We start from the raw sequence: 18,304 nt of genomic DNA on the forward strand, positions 1-18,304 counted from the left end.
TTGTTGTATGGCTGTGAGACTTGGCCTATTCGATCAGCGGACCTGAGACGTCTTCAGGTGTTCGCCAATCGTTGTCTCAGAACCATAGCTCGCGTGGGTTGGTGTCGGCGAATCCGTAACGAGGCAGTTAGAAAGCGTGTTTTCGGTTGTGTAACGGGTACTTCCGTTGAAGAATGTGTCCGGGACCAGAAGCTGCGTTGGTTGGGACATGTGGTACGTATGCCGAACTATCATTTGCCGAAGAGAGTGCTGTTTTCCATGCCCAATTCGGAGTGGCGTAAACAGAGAGGTGGCCAACCCTTGACTTGGCGGAGGAGTATGAAGGACGCTTGGGTGCTGTCGGTGCTACTCGCCTTCCAGGATGGGGACCGCGTGATCCTCACTGTGGCTGGTTGGAGACACTACAAGATATGACTGCCAACCGATGTCAGTAGCGTTCTTGTTGTGAGTTTCTATCCAGATTGCCTGAATGAATGTCTGGAGGTGTAGGCACCTCGGAATGATTGTGTTAAGCCAGCACTAGGTCCCTCCCCCATCCACCTTTATCCTTTTCTTTACAATAAGGCTTTCAAATAAGTCATGGTTGTACGGCAGTGAAGCATCGGTGTTGAACGTTGACGTCATGCTGTCGATGGTGATGTGGGAAAATGGGTTAGATAGCTGCGCATTGGAGGCGAGAGCTGAGGTGTGTGGATACAGCACTGTCTGTGGGCTTTCAAGTAGAGCGATTGGGAAAGGAGCCATGCATTGAAGGCAATAGTCGGATGTCCTCGAGATTAGCAGGTTTTATTGCTGACAGAGAGGCCATACCAGTAGCTAGCGACTGTGATGACGCACGCAGATCCATCAAACACCGAGTAATCACTGGTTTGAAGAATAACAACGTTTGATTTCGAAGTTCCAGGGGGTGGTGAAGGCTTTCGCTGTAGGCAACAGCCGCGCCATGTTTTAACTGATCCGATCGACAGGCCAAAAGAAGGCAGGTATCAGTGAGACAATATGCGAAACAGACGGAACAGCAATTCACCCCCTCAATCATTGAGCGGTGGGGTGAACAGTTCAGCTGGTCTCCTTCAACACAACTGCTGGAAGAACCAAGTGAGCCGGAATGCAACACTGACACCAACTCGCCATCAGCAACCGAAATCCAGCGTGAGATTATAATTCTGGTCCGGATGGCCTGCACTCTACACTCTTCAAAGAAGGTGGCGAGACCCTGGTGAACAATGTGCCAACCACACTGCTCCTTCTGGACTATATTGCCGGGCTTAGGTGTTCAAATCACCCTTCAAGACGCTTATATCCAATCTTGCTGTAACACCCTTCCGGTGCCTAGCTGCCACGCCACTCGAAAGAAGCGCGAGGGCTGGGATACTGCCAGGTTGCCCAAGCATAGCCAAGTTGAGTTGAGATGCAGAGGTCGGGTTTGAACCACGGACCTTCTGGTTAGTAAATTTGTACTCTTACCACTTGGGCCATCTCGCACCGAAGATACTTTGAACCACGGACCTTCTGGTTAGTAAATTTGTACTCTTACCACTTGGGCCATCTCGCCCCACACCGAAGATACTACGAACCATTGCGCCAGGATAACCGGATACCCGAAGATTGAAATGTGGGACATTTGAGCTCGTCTTAAGCGGTTTGAGGTGCATGACTGAATTGGGGTCATGTATGCTTGTTTTGGATACAACGTGCATTGACGGGGTGGGATGTCTGTTGCTCAGTGTGACAGAGTACGGCAAACGAACGTCGTACTTTGGATCAGGTCTCTGAAGTAAGCGATTATTTTGGTTTATTTTACTGAGCGATAGTCTACACATGGATCAATGATGATGGGGCTGAAGGATGAGTTGATCGCTGTGCACGTCCGGTGCGTGTGTGGGTGAATGAGGGCTGATGGACGAAGAGCTGCGAGAATGAATGATACTTTTGGGACGCCCAGGCCGAAGAAGAGGGCCCGTTGGTCTAGTCCACCCAAGTGAAGTAACGAATTTATCGTTCTTCTGTAACACCCTAGCTGTCACGATTTGGTTCGAACCACAAACCTTTCGGTCTGTAAGTTCGTACCTTCACTACTGAGCTATCTCGAGCCCTGTACCCCACCTTGAACCTTTGATTCAAAGGCCTGGGCCGCCATTCAGCGGTTGTTAGAATTCTAATGAGGGACTCTTCCATGAGCCATTAATCGGACCTATTTTACTGCAGAAGGCTGGCCTGACCCCCTGGGGGGGCTATCGAGTGTGACATATTTTTCTGACCGCTCATGCAGCTGCTCACAACAGATACCTTCTGAACAGCACTGGGCTCTGGTTTAAGGCATTTTAATCGTACTGAGTGGTGCACCGGTGATCGCGGCTGGTCGGATTTCGTGGTTTATAGGGCCGATCTGTTCCGATCCACCCTTCTGGGAAGACAGCGTAGCTTCTTCCATAAATCTGGATGTTTGGTCGCCAGGGGAAACATCTTGCTGCGTTCCTACTCCTACCGTAGATCACCACGATTTTGCCTCTAAACAGCCCCTACTATGGCATGGTCGGAATTGAGTTGCGTACCCCACCAGGAACGATAAGTTTTTAACCAGGTTCTCCATCGGTTACCGACAGCCACCTTATCCAGTTGAGTCCGTGACTGTTTTGCGGTTGGTGACCTGCAAATAATTGAGTACTTGTGCTGAAATTTCGTGCTAATCAGAAACAGCATACAATTGAAGCAGTTGCTTCCCATTGTGTGTGTGGTCAGCATCCACCATGCACGTACCACCCAATTCCGTTTCTTCTAGACTTAACCGTCTTACTTCTCGTACATATCACTCGCCCGGAAAACAATATTTGTACTCGCTGACCGAAGTAGTCGAGATGGATCTCGATAAAATCCATTTTTCTCTGCTTCGAGGCTGTAGCCTGTCAAGGGCGTACGCAGACACGACAAAACAAACACCGTTTACCGCATCGATCCGCGTTGTTCTTAATTGAACCGTACAACAAAAGACTACCGTTTACCGTTCAGTAAAGCGTTTTCATCCCAGGGACTGAGTACAAATCTCACGCGGCAGATACCACGAGATATCACCAGATATTTGAAAAATTAAACGGGACCTACGTGGACTCTTGTATGTGTGCTTCGGAGACGCATACACAGACGGAAAGTGAAAACATTTTCTGCAAGACGTGTCTGTTGTCGAAATTAACAGAATAATACGGAGATTGAAGACTGCAACCTGGATCAGATCTTTTGAGTCTAACATGGAACTATTCTGGTTTACTTAACTGTGTCGTAGTTGTCGTAGATGTAAGCTATTCCTGTAGATGGGTTTGACTGGTGAAACAAACAACCGCTGAAATTATGTGGGATCTGCACCATGACTGCTAAATATCTACACTGCAGGTCACTCCCGAACCCGGACTTCAATCGTCATTTCAACCCTGACAGATAGCATCCGCAACATTCCAATATGGCGCACTCTCAATAATTAACTTAACAACTCGAGTCCAGAGCACGTGAGTAAAAAACACCTGGGTTGCGGATTGGAGTGCACAGACTACAATACTGATTTTCATGTGGGACCAGGTATGCGTGTGGAATCTGTGATGAAGTCAGCTTTGTAGCTGTAGCGTTATTTACATAAGTACCTGCTGCATTTGGCCAAACAACTACTATGCAATTGCTGATTCAAGCAATTCCGTCGTTGGATGAGATTATAGACGACAGGTTTACATTAAAATAGCGGCATCATTTTTTCAACAATAGAAACCCGCAACTTTCCCTATTTTCAGGCCTTGATTTCGCATACCACCCCGTACTATGACGTTTCATCGAAATCCTAAAAGCATCTCACGCGCACTTGTCAACACGAAAATATGGGGTCGAAAGACTCATAAACAACATCATCGTTATTATAATCTTAGACCATAGCGCTGGCTATCTCCCCTACCGAGCTTCCTAACTGACTGCATTGGCCCTTAGATCACACGCAGATATTGGGTTGATCTGTTTTCCAGGTTGTATGCAAGTATCTCCTCTGGTTTCAATATATGTGACCAACGTTATTTACTAGATAGTATGGAATTAAAAGAACGGTTCAGACCAATTTTAAGTCTGTTGTTTCTTTCTTGCGTCGGCAGCCACGTTACATATTCCGTCCCACAGGAAAATAGCAGTGACTTCTCCGGAGTGACGCACTTCTGTTTGCATCTTCTGCGTGTCAGAACACAATGGATTGCACGTCCATCCTATTCGTTCTCTGCATTTTAGGTTTGTACCACAACCTTTTTAAGGAATCCGTCTCATCCATGCATTCCATCGCCTATGTGACATGTCCGAACGAGACTGTAGCAAACAAAATCGCGTCACTTTTAGTGACATCCAAGTTGGCTGCCTGTGTCAACATAATCCCTTCGATTCAGTCCATCTACACCTGGAACGGGAAAGTCGAAAAAGACTCTGAACTTTTGCTCCTAATCAAGACCCAGACAAGTTTGATGGAAAGGGTGATCGAAACCGTGAAATCCAATCATCCATACGAATGCCCCGAAGTGATAGCGACGGAAATTAAGTCTGGCTACCCCGGCTACCTTCAGTGGATCACAGATTCAACGTCAAATTAATCGCTGCCTAACTACGTAACATTGGATAACAGTAATCCACGGCATCTTCTTGTCTGTTTCCAACCGGTTGCTTATTTTCCCAACCAAATAAAATTTCCGTCTCCTTTGCCTTCTGACAAGTCACACGTTTTCCGCTGATTGTTTCATGCACCTAACCGGTTTCAGATATGGGTGGAGTATTTTCATCGGATGACACTAGGGATGTGATCTTTTTGCCGGAAGATATTATCGTAAGTCTCCCTACCTCCAATATGGTCGATCTTATCAGGTCAGTCCAGCCGCACAGGAGCGTCTAAAGAAGGCGTCTCTACCTGGAGAGCCTCCGGGTAAGGTCAGTTTAACCACCCTCAAACTTCACAGAGCCTGTCCGCAGCTCGGATTCAGATTTGAGTTTCCAGTTGAAATACGAACGCGAGTTAGAAAATGATTATAATGCAAGACTACGGCTTGTCGAACAAAGAGTAAGTTAGATGCTTTTATCATCTCAGGTGCAGTTTGCAAATACAGCGTGACCCATCCGCTTCAAATTCTGACTTGTGATTTTTAAGTAAAACCTTTTTAACACTTATTTTTTGATGAAATGAATGTACCATCACTAGATGTGTGCAAACGCTTTACAAGCGCATCCTTCTGTTCACGGTGACTCCGGTTTCCCAGCACCCCAATATTTGTACGATCGGATACGACGCTGCAAGCCTATCGACCGATTGGCGTACGAGGTATATAGCTTATACAGCCTAATCAGGCCAGAAGTTAAACAGGCTTGTGGGGCTCAATGGACCACGCTCGGTATTTTCTGCATTGAGTCGAAGAATACGGTACTCTCCCCTGCACAACCTCGAGAAAGCTAACCTAGTCAAGTCGTTCTAGGGGGTTGATCCCAGAGTACCGAATGACCTGAAGCCTGTGAGTGCCGTGCATAGTCATATTAGGCAGGGTCTTTACAGGAAGGTTCGTTGGACAGTGGAAATGAATGTAGCGGTTTGTATCTATAATTTTGAGTCGAATGGTAGCGTACTCATTCACTAAGCGTGCCGAACTCCTAGTGATAATCTCTGAGTTTCTTGCCTTCTACCGTAATCTTTTTCGAGGTGTGCGTAAGTATATTGCTAAGAGATGAACCCATCTCTGAAGAATATGTAGTAGTTCAATTTTTATGTACGACAGTCCGCTCTCCGACAGAGCACACTGTCACGAACGGCTAAAATCATGTTTTCCATGTGTGCTCCTTGTTGTGAATGAGGTGAACTTTCTCAGAAACTTAGGGAGGAACCTGTAGATTCTTACAAGTATTGCACTTGTATGCCCAAAATAAGCAAAATTTAGCTGAGAAGTGGTTGGACAAGATAGCTGTCTACCATCTACGTGAAGTTTCATAACCGCCTCCCCCCCAGTCTGCCGTAAGATAACAGGCACTCCTTAATGATGGGTAAAAGTTCTGTTGTGCGGTTTTATCTAATGATACTCTCATACGACAAAAATAACGTTAAAAGACGGCCAAGAAATTTATTACATTATGCATACTTGGTTATAAGGGATTTGACGAGTGAGTGAAAACGGACTGACTGCCTTTTGTCGAGCTCCACATCATATTTGGTTTTTAGCTCCATTATGTATTTTTCCTTGCCATATCCTAGAGAATAAGATGTTTGTCACGCACCCTAATCATGATACTGCATGTCTATGTAATCAGAGATGCCACCACGCAATTTAGCAACAGTAGCACATCCGTCAGTGAGCGAAAAAAGCGGTTCTTAATTGAGTTCGCTAGCCGTCCAAAATCATACCTGGCATCGTAATGGCACGACCTACTTGAGAGATAGGTTCCCTTGGGTCAACTTTAACCAGTTTTTCACGAAGTGGAGCGTTCAGATTTAACAATTTTGGACACACCGGTGGACAAGTTTGTATGGTTAGTTACTTTTTTGAATACTTCACGGTTATCTTGCATATTGGGGCGAGATCTCCTAATGGTTATAGAGCGGGCTTACTGACCGAAAGATCGGTGGTTCGAACCCGACCTCTGCATTCGGACTTCCCCTGTCTAGGCTTGGGCAACTTGGCAGTATCCTTCCTTCGGGTGGCATGGCAACTAGGCATCGAAAGGGTGTTACAGCTAAACGATTATCTTCGTATTTATCATTATCCTGCATGTGAATACATCTAACGTCTGCAATACGCTTGATGTTTTTGACGAGAAAAATGTTGATTGGCCTGACTCGTTCGAGGACAATAAGTTTTATCGTTATCCAAAATTAGGATAATCTCCACTTGTTCACGTGCAGCCGAACATCCAGTCAATACGACGGGATTTGTACTCTTCGAACGGCCTCATGTACGATGGCAAGTCTCCCGGAGCATTGTATTTCCGCTCATCCGTACGAAAAGCGGTGAATTGTATTGCATAATCGAAAGACGATCGTCGGCAGTTTCAACTTTGTTAACAACAAAGCTTGCTTTGTCAGCAATGAAAATAATCTTATAATTCAGGAATTTATTCTCCCGGGCATGGGCGACTTCATTTGAAATTTCCCGGGCTCAGCAATGGGATCACGTACGCCATTTTCATGCCTGTTCGGGAACTGAAAGACCATACTTAGCCGACCCTAAAATCCAAATTACGTACAATTTGTCGATTACCTGTCATGCGACGACGGACACCGATGCGTGTTACTTGTGCATGTCATTGTTCACTCTACAAAGATCCACTAAGTTTTCATACAAACTCCAAGATTTGTTACCAATGTTACGGTCCCTATTTGCTGAATTTTTTTGAATATTTTGTTTCACTTTGTCTCCGATCGCGGTCCGCCCCTAAAAAGCCCAACTGCTCCACAGTTGCTCTGGACTTCTGCATGGGCTACCAGACACCAGCCAAAATTTACGGACTCCAAGTTTAATTGAGACCTTGCACTTCTGGACATTTCCATGATACCAACGAGAGTTCGCCAACTGATCGTTGGCCTGATGAACCCGCACACATGTTTCGCTATTCTTGCCCTGTGAAAAGCTATTGAGTGACCAGATTTTTTCAGGATTATAGAGAAGTACGGTCACTTGGAGTCTTGTTCATGAACTGTCCAGAAAATATTTAAAGTGGTCGATCCTGTCTACTTTGTGTTGTGTTTCTGGTCAGCACGCTGTAATCTACTTAGAGTGGCGCTGTTTTTGTGGAGGCACAGTGTCTTTCTCAATCAGAGTCGGCAAATTAGGCGTTATGGGGAAGTACTACTGCGAAAATATTTCTCTTGAAGGAATAATCCTCAAACTTGGGCACCATGGAATTGAAATCAGATTATGCATATAGTGCTCGCCGTGGGTTTTTTGCCATCAAAATTGTTCAAACATGACCAATCCCCTCTTAGTAACAACGACTGGCCCGATAAGCAACGAACACTAAATGAGGAAGGCAGCGGTTACAGATTTGTGTCCGTTTCATCAGTTCCAGAACATTCTAAGAAACCAACCAGCCGAATCAAGAGTACACCTAGAAGAATCCGTTATCGATGTTGTCGACAGTAAACAAAATGTAAATCGACCGTTTGAAACGTTCATCTGTTTCGGTATCGTCAATCGAACCAGCCATTGGTTGTTTATCTGTTCTTCGAGTTTGGCAGTTGGGTTCCAAATGTTCCGTCACCAATCGAAGTGACATCGTCAATGCAGCGTTGAGTGGGTCATTTACTACAGGAGCGGACGTGCTGACGCTAAGATCAATCCATAGTCTTCTCGTTGTGAGAAGTTCCTATCTGCGATTCCATGCCGATAAATCGGTATTGAAGGCGAACTTTTGTATGAGGTAGCGAGTGTAAATCCTCATACTCATCTTCAGCTGTAAACCGTGTGCATGTTGTACAGTGGTTATAGCCATCACGGCATTCAATTGCTTTTGGAAAATTAGATCTGTATTACGACTGGTTAATGAAGTGAACTAACCATGATGCATTGATGAGTTAGGGCTATTCAAAGTGAAGAAAGAGTCCCAACTAGAGAGAATTCCTCGCGCGACACAACTGTTACAGCCGCCCTAACTTTTTCTCATGACCATCGTCTCCCGCTAATTTTATTCTCGTCCCCAGGAAGTGTGGAAAGGGGCCTATTTGAGGACCCCCCCCCCGCCCATAATCCATACGTACGTTTTGCTGGTGCTAATCTGCATTGGTTATGGGCCTTTAGCGTGGAGACCTCGCTTTCATACTCAGTTGTATGTGAGTCAGATAAGTGTTTTGACCCACTCAACATTCACTAGTAACTTTTATTTTCGCTTACTACGTTGCAGAATGAGGAGCTGTTCAAACAAGCAGCCGAAGAGTACACTCGTACAGTGGAGCGCTTGGAAAATAAGTATATGTAAGTACATAGATTATCTGGTCTACTGTCTAAAGTTTTGCTGCTATCCCAGGCTCCTGTTCAGCATTACGGCTGCACGAGAACACCCAACTGATCTCACATGTACTTGTTAATAAGACCAACGGAGAAACGGTTTTATCTGACATGCAGGTGATCCACTGATGTAGCAGCGTCTGTTTATGACTGTTGTGTTGCTAGCGTGCTCGTCGCTCTCGTACGTGTTTTCCTGATTCTCTGTATCTGTAAGCTGGCGAATCAATGACCTCTAGATGTAGTAATTCCAAGAGGTCATCAAGGTAGATTGATGAAGGCCGCTGTTGTGCGCTCTTCGTGGAGAGTTATTGCAATTCTATCTCTATCACAGATGCAACAGGATCCAAACACATATTAGAATTTCCAAAGGCATGATTTTGTCCCTTTTGGAAAGCACGGTGGGGATGAGCATTATCACTGTCCGCAGCTGAATGTTTGTGACACATGAGTACTGATGCTACCGCGTGGAAGATTCGTCATCTCTGAGTGTTCGGCTGTGTGAAGCATTCGATAGTCGGTGAACCTAATCTAATTGGAGGATATTAGGTATGGTTACGTGAAGGCAGTCATCTTTTGATTGACTTTGTAGTGTGCTACTAACAGGTTTGACCAGATCGGGATACTCTTCACGAACAGACTTTAGACAACTTTTCCAAAGGAGAAGTTGACAATCGCAAATCACTTCGTATATACCTCGAGTTCTAGTACTACTTTTGCGAGCATAAAGTCGCCATATTTATTTGTATTTTCCAGGCGTTCCACACCAGGTGGGTGCTGTACAGCCGCAGAACAGCGTGTAGAAGATTGTTACAAAAGCAATCCCGGACGTCCTCTCCAGTGTTCCCAACTCGTAAAAGAGTATATTCGCTGTGTGAACAACTTTCGGGTGGTATGTAGCATTCATTATTTCTGTATATTCATTGTTTTACGGACTGTTTTGTCCGGAGTATGTTGGCGAACAAACGATTTTCACACCACTTGCTTTATTGTGACCCTCATACACGACTGAAGTTTTGTGGTGTTTAACAAACGACACGTATTTCCGGAAGAAGCGGAAAACCTTCAAATAGAAGCCCAAAAGTATATCGCAAACTAAAAGAAAAGCCGCGGGAGACGGGAATGGAGCCAGCAGGCTCCTACTCCCGATTGACTCTAAACCTCACACTTCACTGGTGCCTTTGTCTTATAGATCAAAACACTAGTGACGTTGGTGAACTTTCAGCCCGAAAGTGTTCTGCTGTTCCTTGGGACAACAGATTGATGGGATCCTCTGAAGGTATATATGACTACTTTGCTGCGCATTCTCGTTGACGCCAACGATTTCTCTCAAGTGACCCAATTAACGAAGATTCTATTGATGACCGGGGTACTTGAGCATCGTGTAGCCTTGGGACTAAATGTCGCTGGTAGGTAGCTCACGATGAGAATAAAATGGGAGCGAACCCCAGTGAAAACCAATCGCCAACACCGTTGATATCTGTGTCGTTGCGTACTGTACTGGGAGTTTCTTATGAACGATCTCCCTCCCCCATTACATTGCGCCTTTACCTATTGATGACACGTGTAAGTACGCCTGTGTTGATACTACAGTTACGAGTCCTCACGATGCGCCTGTGAAGTGGTAAATTCCAAACAGCTCTGCTAGGGGTGTCAACCACTCACTGGCAAATTTGAAACACTTTCCTTCAAGGTACTTGAAAAGGGGAGCCTGGTTGTATCGCAGCCCTTGCCTTACCCACAGACTGCTTATTCTGCACACTCGGGGGTATTTTATTGTACATCTTATTAGCAGCAGTAGAGCTGTCATAGCAATTAGCCTGATCAAGTGTTCACATTCGAATTTTGCTGCTGTCTTTTGTGTTTCAGGCCACCGCTCGAAAAGAAGTCAGCAGCCCAGCCTAACACTGCCGACGGTCCTGTTGCTTATCATCTCCTTAGGAAGTTGTTTCGAAAGAATATATTTTTCTTAGTCTCTTCCGTGTACCGGTTCTGATTTCAAAGACCAATGGCAAAACACAAGTCATTTCAGAAATGCATTTTTTGCATTTGATCGAAGGTCTCTTTGGTTCCCGCTCACGAAAAGATATTGTAAGTGTTTCATGTAAAACTAATAGATGTGGAGGAGTAAGTGGGGAAGAAGCATGTATGCATATATGTGGACAGCCGGATTGATACTGAAATCTTTTTTAAAGCAAGTCGGTTTGAATGAGAAGTATAAGTAAGTTAGTTGTATCTGGCATGCGTGTGCGCCGCCTTTCTCTTCAAGAAGGCTTCGAGGTTAGTTGTCAAGATAATACACGAAATATTCGGAAATGACAACTCTGGATTCTATCACAGATAATCACCTTTCCGGTGGGTCTGAGTGGGGACTATTTACACGAATCCATTCTCTTCTGTTACATGCGTTCGTCGGTTACTCGATAGAGTTTGATTCTTCCGAAGCGATTGGCGCGGCACCTTGGGACCCACCGAGGTTGTTCGCGTTCGAAGTCAGGTGAGCAGTGCTTCGATGTACAGATACTGTCCGAGCTCGGTGCAGTCGGTAGTAGGGTACACGATTTGTCCTTCGACGTTCGGCAAACTGAGAGGATGGAGTAGATTTATTAGTGAATGGGGAAAGCGTTTACCTTGTTGGTTTAGCAAAACCCAGCAGCAGCTAGAGATAGTACATTCGTTTAGCGGATTTTATTACCTTGCTTTCACGCAAAAACTACCGGGTGCTGAAAAAGACTTCAGGTCCGTCCAAAGATTGCATTTGAAATTTCTGCCGAATTGTTAAGTTGGTGATACTTTCTAATGGCACTGTCACCAGAAACATTGGTTAAATGAATAAAAAATGAACTTCTGATCGCAGATACGATATGTTCCAGAAAACGATTACGAGGATTGCTTTGGATGTTTCGCGATAATGGAAATGAAGTTATACTGCGAGGAGATATTCTTCGTATTTTTCATGGAAATGGTCTTCTGAATTTGTTCCTCGAACGCCTAGTTCATGGGTAATTTTGTTACAACCAGCCCGCAGAAGGTATTTATATGGAGCGAATAGATTTCCTCACTAGCGTGGCGTTGTATCTATGATCGTTTGCTGCCTGATTTCAGGGGTACATCAAACATCGAAAAAGATACCGTGAACTTCAGATTTTCAGTAAGCTGAACTGGAATTGAAAAAACCGACCTTTCAATAACAGAATGGTATACATAGCCATCACTGGCTGGAATCATCATTTCGTAGATTTTGATGAGATTGATTTGATGGTTTGGAACATGAGTTTGTTTCTGGTTTTCGACCAAGTCAAGACAGCTTTAACTCCGATTACATTAACTTCACACACTAACTGAACCATCAAAATCATTCACAGCAACACCAGATGAGAACACTGATGATTCACTGCCGTACAAGAATGATTTTAAGGTATATGATCGTGGCGGCCAGGTCAACTGCGAACATTACAGCTAGCAACAACGGGTGGGAAACGGATCTGTGGAATGAGAAAATCTGTCAGTGTGCAGTTCATGGTTGTATCAGGCTCGGATACCACCTAAGAAGGCGTCAAACAAAAGCTTTGGCTCAAAAGCCTAGCCTCAACGCGGTGTTGGTTGGCGCAGGACTGTAAGAGTAGCAGACACTTTTGAGAACTATGTTCCAACCTGGAGAACTAGGAGACTGGGATGAAAGGCTCCGTGAGTGCCACACGTACACTCCCCAATGTTGCTTAGTGGTGCTTAGGTGCACAAACCGTCACACCGAAGTGAGGTTCACTTTTTTCTTGATGTTAAACGTTCGGCTGACTGAAATGAAACTGCTTTTCATTGCGAGTTGTAACCCGCAACTACAAGCGCCCGACACACTGCACAACAGTGATCGTGTGCTTCGGTATTCTCACTAGTAGAGTGACAATTTACAGTATCTCGTAATCGTTCCAAGTCATTTCCTCATAAATCATACCTGGAGTGGTGCGAAGGTCAGGGCAACCAGACTTACATCGCCGAAGCTATTGAGTGAGACTGATCGAAGCTTGAGATTGTCATTATTGAAAACCGTTGTGTTAAATGGTAACGACGGAATTCCTACTTAGATTTACGTATGGATGGCTGTGAGAGGTATAAATTTTGCACACCAAGCGCCCTAAAAACGATCAAGACGTTAGATCACATGCAGCTCTGAAATTCGTAGTTAAGCAAACCCATTTCAATTCTCAGTTAGCTAAGGTGCGGTTTTCACCCGACTACTTGACACCTCTGGTTCTCAACCTTCCTTCATGATCCTGGTCTTTAATATCTTTCAAGCGAATCCGCTGCAATTGTGACTGCACACGCGGAGTTCCCGACTTGTTTTGACGCGTAACGAAGGTGGTGTTCAAATGTCTGCGATACGGACTACGTCATCGTCCAGACCTGTTCCACTGAATGAAACCAGGTTAAGCTGTCTTGAAGAAACTGAACATGATACTATTAAACACAATTCCACCCATGCATACGGGTGTACAACCGTCGAATACAGGGCACAATGATCCGATTTCCACCATTCGAATCAAGTGCCATATAACATGATACGTCAACCGTCGAATACAGGGCACAATGATCCGATTTCCACCATTCGAATCAAGCGCCATATAACATGATACGTAGCAGGTGCTATGGAGTTAAGAAAGAATGGGAAGAATGCCTAGTGTGTGGGAAAATGATTCGTCGAGTGAAATAAGATTGCGGAACCGTTGTGACGATAATTTGCATGTTCTATTTCACTAGACGATTACTGCAGTCTGCAAATGGTCCACACGGTGGTCCCCGCCTATTTCACTGAAAAAAGCTCGAGGGGAGAAGTGATGTTCATTAGTACAGATTATAGAGGAAGGTGGCTGTCTTCGAAAGATATTGACTTCCCGATTACGATCAAACTGGGTAGTCTTCTGTCTTCTAAATCAAACCTTTTTTGTTTCACACTCCAAACGGCCTTGATAATACTCCCACGCAGAAAGTGACACAAATTTGCGATTTATTCCTCGCCTTGTTTCTCGAAAATGACAGCTTGAAGATCTACTAATTATATCTTTTTGCTAATACTATAATTCCTGTCCAAGTTAGAAGACAGCGCTTGTGTTACTAGTGCGAGAAGCATAGGGAACCACAGTTTTCATAAAGAAAACTACTTGCAAGGTTGCTGAAAACTCTTCGACAGCCCACGACCGGTTTCGCCCTTCTTGGGGCTCATCAGGTAGGTGTAGTCCTCGAGTTTCCGTCAACCTTATGTTCTACTTGAACCCAAATTGGACTGTTTTTGAGAAATACACTCATTTGCAAATCAGTCATAAACGATAGATTCAGTTGAGTCTCTCGTGAAAACCAAATTGATTTGCAAATGAGTGTATTTCTCGAAACTTTTTTTTTGAAATGAATACTGCAAGACCTGATACGTGTTCCACCATACCCTACAGTAAAGGTTCAGAACAAGAGGAACTAAGTACGAGTAGGTTGTGTTTTGCGTAGAAAATCATATAAAAATTCCGGGATAGCAGTTTGTGACTAAAAACCAACCGTGGCATATTTTCTCTTCAACCAAACACCATTTTCAACAGCCGAGCTGTCTGTATGCCCAGAATCCCGCGAGTTCAACGAATAGGAGTCGCCGTTTGCCAGTTGACCAGTACTACGACTACGGTGTTGCAAACTAGAAAAGGGAGATTGGTTCAACTTGTTGATATCTTGACATTGATTCGGGTTTGGAGGTAAATGTATGGTTTCTGATCGGGATCTTGGAAGGTGGAGCGACCGTGGGATAGTTGTTGTAGGGGAATTAACATCGCCAAACAGTACGTTTTCGTAACTCGGTCGTCGACCAGATGCTGAAAAGAAGACCAAGAGAATACACCTTTAATAGGTTGTCGACGGGGAAAGGACTAGTGCAGACTAAGCACGCGGCAACGGGATAGAGGGAGGGCAACAACGTGCGCAACATGCACGAGGAAATGTGATCAGGAACCTATAAAAGGATGATGAGTGACAACCTTACAGAACTGATCGTCCAAGAGTAGACTGATTTGGGGGAATCATCGGGTTCTAATGCATGCCATGCTTCGGCAATCGGTTATGGGATCTACATAGGGTATGTGAACTGCACTCAAAAGGAAATTAAACTGGGCTTCCCATAGTGTGCTGGTCATGTCCTGCTGGCATTCTGTCGGTGTAATCAACAAAGGACAAGAAGGAGGATGAATGCATTGTCACGAAAAGCCAGGGACTGCTTCTTATCTTTTGACCGTTCAACTGAGTGACGCACACGTTACAATCTGTATTTTAACGCCTGCATGGGTACGATAACGTAATCGAGCTATATAGATGTTCAAGAAATCAGACTCATGCGTTTACCACCAATAACAGCAACATGGCTGAAATGGAAAGTCTAAGAGGGTACTAAGGAAACCATAGAACCTCAGCTTACCGAATTCGCTTCCAACCGGAATACATTGCACGATCTAGTAAAGAAAGTCTGGTTCTTGTGGAGGTGGAACTGAACAATTCGAATTTAGCTAAACCTCCGGATTGGAGTGGTTGCTTGTTTTCCACATGACAGCACGTAATCCCAAGCTTGGATGAAGATTATCACGAGCAATACAGTTCACCCAAAGATCACCCAAAACAGAGATTGAATTGGTTCTAACTAGGAGCACGAACCGTTTTCCGGCTGACCGTAGGGAGAAATATTGGTGAGTCTAGTCCTTAGAGTGGAAACTCAGTTACATCAAGACAAGGTGATGTAGGCAAGACAGCATAATGCAGCTGCACAAGTCAAGTAGAAACTCACCCATGAGGATAAAATAAACTCGATCGGCTACCTGCCTGAACAAGGAACACATCGCCCAACAGTTATACAATCACGAGAGGTGCGTTTCACACGCGCGCACACGGCAAAAGCATGTAACTTAGTAGACGTTAGTTTACTGCACTGAAAGACCTTGATGTCGTAGCATGATATCCTCCCCTCATTCAAATGTTACGCCACAGAAATCACCGATATGGTGATGCGTCTGTTTCCAGGCCGTTTGAATGTGTGGGCGTTCTTCTTGGAGCCTTTTTTGAGACAGGACCTATGAGCGTGCTTGCAACGCAAAGCGCAATCATAGTGTTACCGAACACAAGCAAGGTGTAGTAACGACATAAGTAATGTGGTCCAACTCATGTGCCATTTGTTCGAGTAAGGAACGTTCATTCGGGAATGAAAAAGGTATTGTCACTCAGTCCGAACAGGTACTGCAGCCCTCGGATTGCACTGCTTTTCCCGTGAGTGAGTCGATACAAGTCTGTACTACGTTATTAGCCACTTGAACAAACGGAACATTAAACATAAGTCGACTTTACTGAGTAGTCTAAAGTAACCCAATTCCGTCTCCCTATTGTTGCTGAACTCCCAGTACCCACGTAGACACCGGGGCATCGTTCTTCGTGGGTTGGAAGTTATTCAAATGAACATTCCGCTTCGTCACGGTAAGGATCGGGGGTCAGAGAGGTACTTCCTGGCAACTTTACTCACAGCTCCACAAGTGCGTACCAAACGATGCCGAGCCCCATATTTCAATTCACTGTCATTTTTAGAAAGTCGGTCATAACTGTTCAAAGTTTCATCACCGTAACAGCTCGAGATTATTTGGTGGTAAGTAGGCGAACTTACGGACCTGAAGGTCCGTGGTTCGGACCCAACCTCGGCATCCCGTTTATTCCTATCTAGGCTAGGGTAACTTGGTAGTATCTTAGCCATCGTGCTTCGTTTGGGTAGCATAGCAGCGACGCACCGAAAGGGTGTTATAACATCAGCCGTCAATGTCTTCAGATAAGCGAGATTGATTAGTAAATTTGATAGTTGTTGCACGGTATGACTTCCATGTAAGATTGGATCGCTGGGTTGTTCATCAGTGTAAGCAGCGTGAGATGCTATTGCAGCACAGCTCCATGGTTCGCATGCTGTCAAATGACATCGATCTACCCGATATCGTGGAAGTAACGCAGCCATCGCCTGTTCAACAATACCAATTCTAAGGCATGCGACAACGCAGTGAAGTGAATTGTATTATGCAGGCACCTAGATGCTAGAGAAAATATTTTTATTTGAAGAATAAAATTAGCTCTACAATGATCACCGATGACCACAGATGAGTTATGAAAAATATCTTTTTGTTAAGCATTCAATACTGTATTGCGGGTTGATTCGGCAAATCGGTATATTCTTATATGGTATGCATAACCTTAATGAAATGTCGTCAAACACTGACCGCACGTGGAGTCAATCTTCTGAACCCCGAAAACTCGACAGGACTGTCACACGTATGTTTGATGGTGGTTACCACACAAGTTTAGTATGCAACAGTGGACTTGCACTTGGTAAGGTAAGGTAATGACGTGCGATACAGAGGAAAACAACCTATGGATCCAGCTTATCGGGAATGCGTCAATCAGATTTGTAATTTTTTGCACAATATGCTAAAATCGGTCATCCTTGGGTGCTTGTTGTGATTGAAGTTTGCATTAGAAAGACCATCAGAGTGGCGTTTGTTGAAAGTTAAGAGTTGTTTCACAAAGTAAATGATACGGAACCGTGTGTCTGGAAGTAAGTTTCCTCTCGGAGAACTGTGGTTGGTTTCGCTTAAACGTTGGTCTTGTGAACGACAAACAAAAATCATCAAGGGTATGGAGGCAATCATGGAAAGTGCATCCCAATGGACACCTAGGACAATGGGTTTATCGGCTGTTGAGCGGGTGACTGTTAATCAGTCGGCTAAGCGTGGCCATTGGATGCAGATGAAGCCCGCATTGATGATGTTTCGTCAACTATTCGTCAACGACTCGTTAAAGTATCCAAGGCTACGTGATCAGCAACCACTGGAATTCCGCGTAATACCAACGCCTGTTTACAGACCTTACGGAATGCACTGTGAGTCCCGGTCCCTTATTGCTTTACCATTGGCTGTGACGTCCGGCGGGTCAACGACTCATCAGGTGACACATTTCGATAGTGACTACTCTGGTGTTTGTGAGCCAAATTAGAATTTCATTTACTTTTTGCCGCGGTGTGCACTTTTGATAGTGACGAAAAGCAGCGGACTGGAAACAGAAAATATAACCATACAGTGGCGATTTTATCACCCTCGAACGTAGGTAGGCGATAACTGAAAACAACCAACGGAACCCGTAAAGTGACTGGAGCACTATCAACTTTATCATATATGAAAGGTTCACGGGTGGTAAGTCATCCTAACTGCCATATCAATTCCATGGTAAGTTCAGTTCCGTTAAGTTTATCAGCTACAAACCATGTACCA

At 44.7% G+C, this 18,304-nt stretch overlaps 2 protein-coding genes across 2 annotated transcripts in view; one reads left to right on the forward strand and one right to left on the reverse strand.

The window, feature by feature from the left end:
• T265_00360 (hypothetical protein) overlaps positions 1 to 12,268 on the forward strand; it is a gene marked incomplete at both ends in the record, with an annotated part of 17,014 nt that extends 4,746 nt beyond the window's left edge. Inside the window, 5 exons of the mRNA XM_009164105.1 lie at positions 4,773 to 4,837; positions 4,876 to 4,938; positions 8,887 to 8,957; positions 9,744 to 9,879; positions 10,857 to 12,268. Coding sequence (XP_009162369.1) covers positions 4,773 to 4,837; positions 4,876 to 4,938; positions 8,887 to 8,957; positions 9,744 to 9,879; positions 10,857 to 10,892 — 371 coding nt within the window. The remainder of the gene's footprint in view (positions 1 to 4,772; positions 4,838 to 4,875; positions 4,939 to 8,886; positions 8,958 to 9,743; positions 9,880 to 10,856) is intronic.
• T265_00359 (hypothetical protein) overlaps positions 10,758 to 18,304 on the reverse strand; it is a gene marked incomplete at both ends in the record, with an annotated part of 77,445 nt that continues 69,898 nt past the window's right edge. The window contains 2 exons of the mRNA XM_009164104.1: positions 10,758 to 11,571; positions 14,529 to 14,836. Of these exons, the coding sequence (XP_009162368.1) occupies positions 11,404 to 11,571; positions 14,529 to 14,836 (476 nt within the window). The remainder of the gene's footprint in view (positions 11,572 to 14,528; positions 14,837 to 18,304) is intronic.

Source organism: Opisthorchis viverrini, assembly GCF_000715545.1.
Source record: "Opisthorchis viverrini unplaced genomic scaffold opera_v5_3, whole genome shotgun sequence".
NCBI lineage: Eukaryota > Metazoa > Platyhelminthes > Trematoda > Opisthorchiida > Opisthorchiidae > Opisthorchis > Opisthorchis viverrini.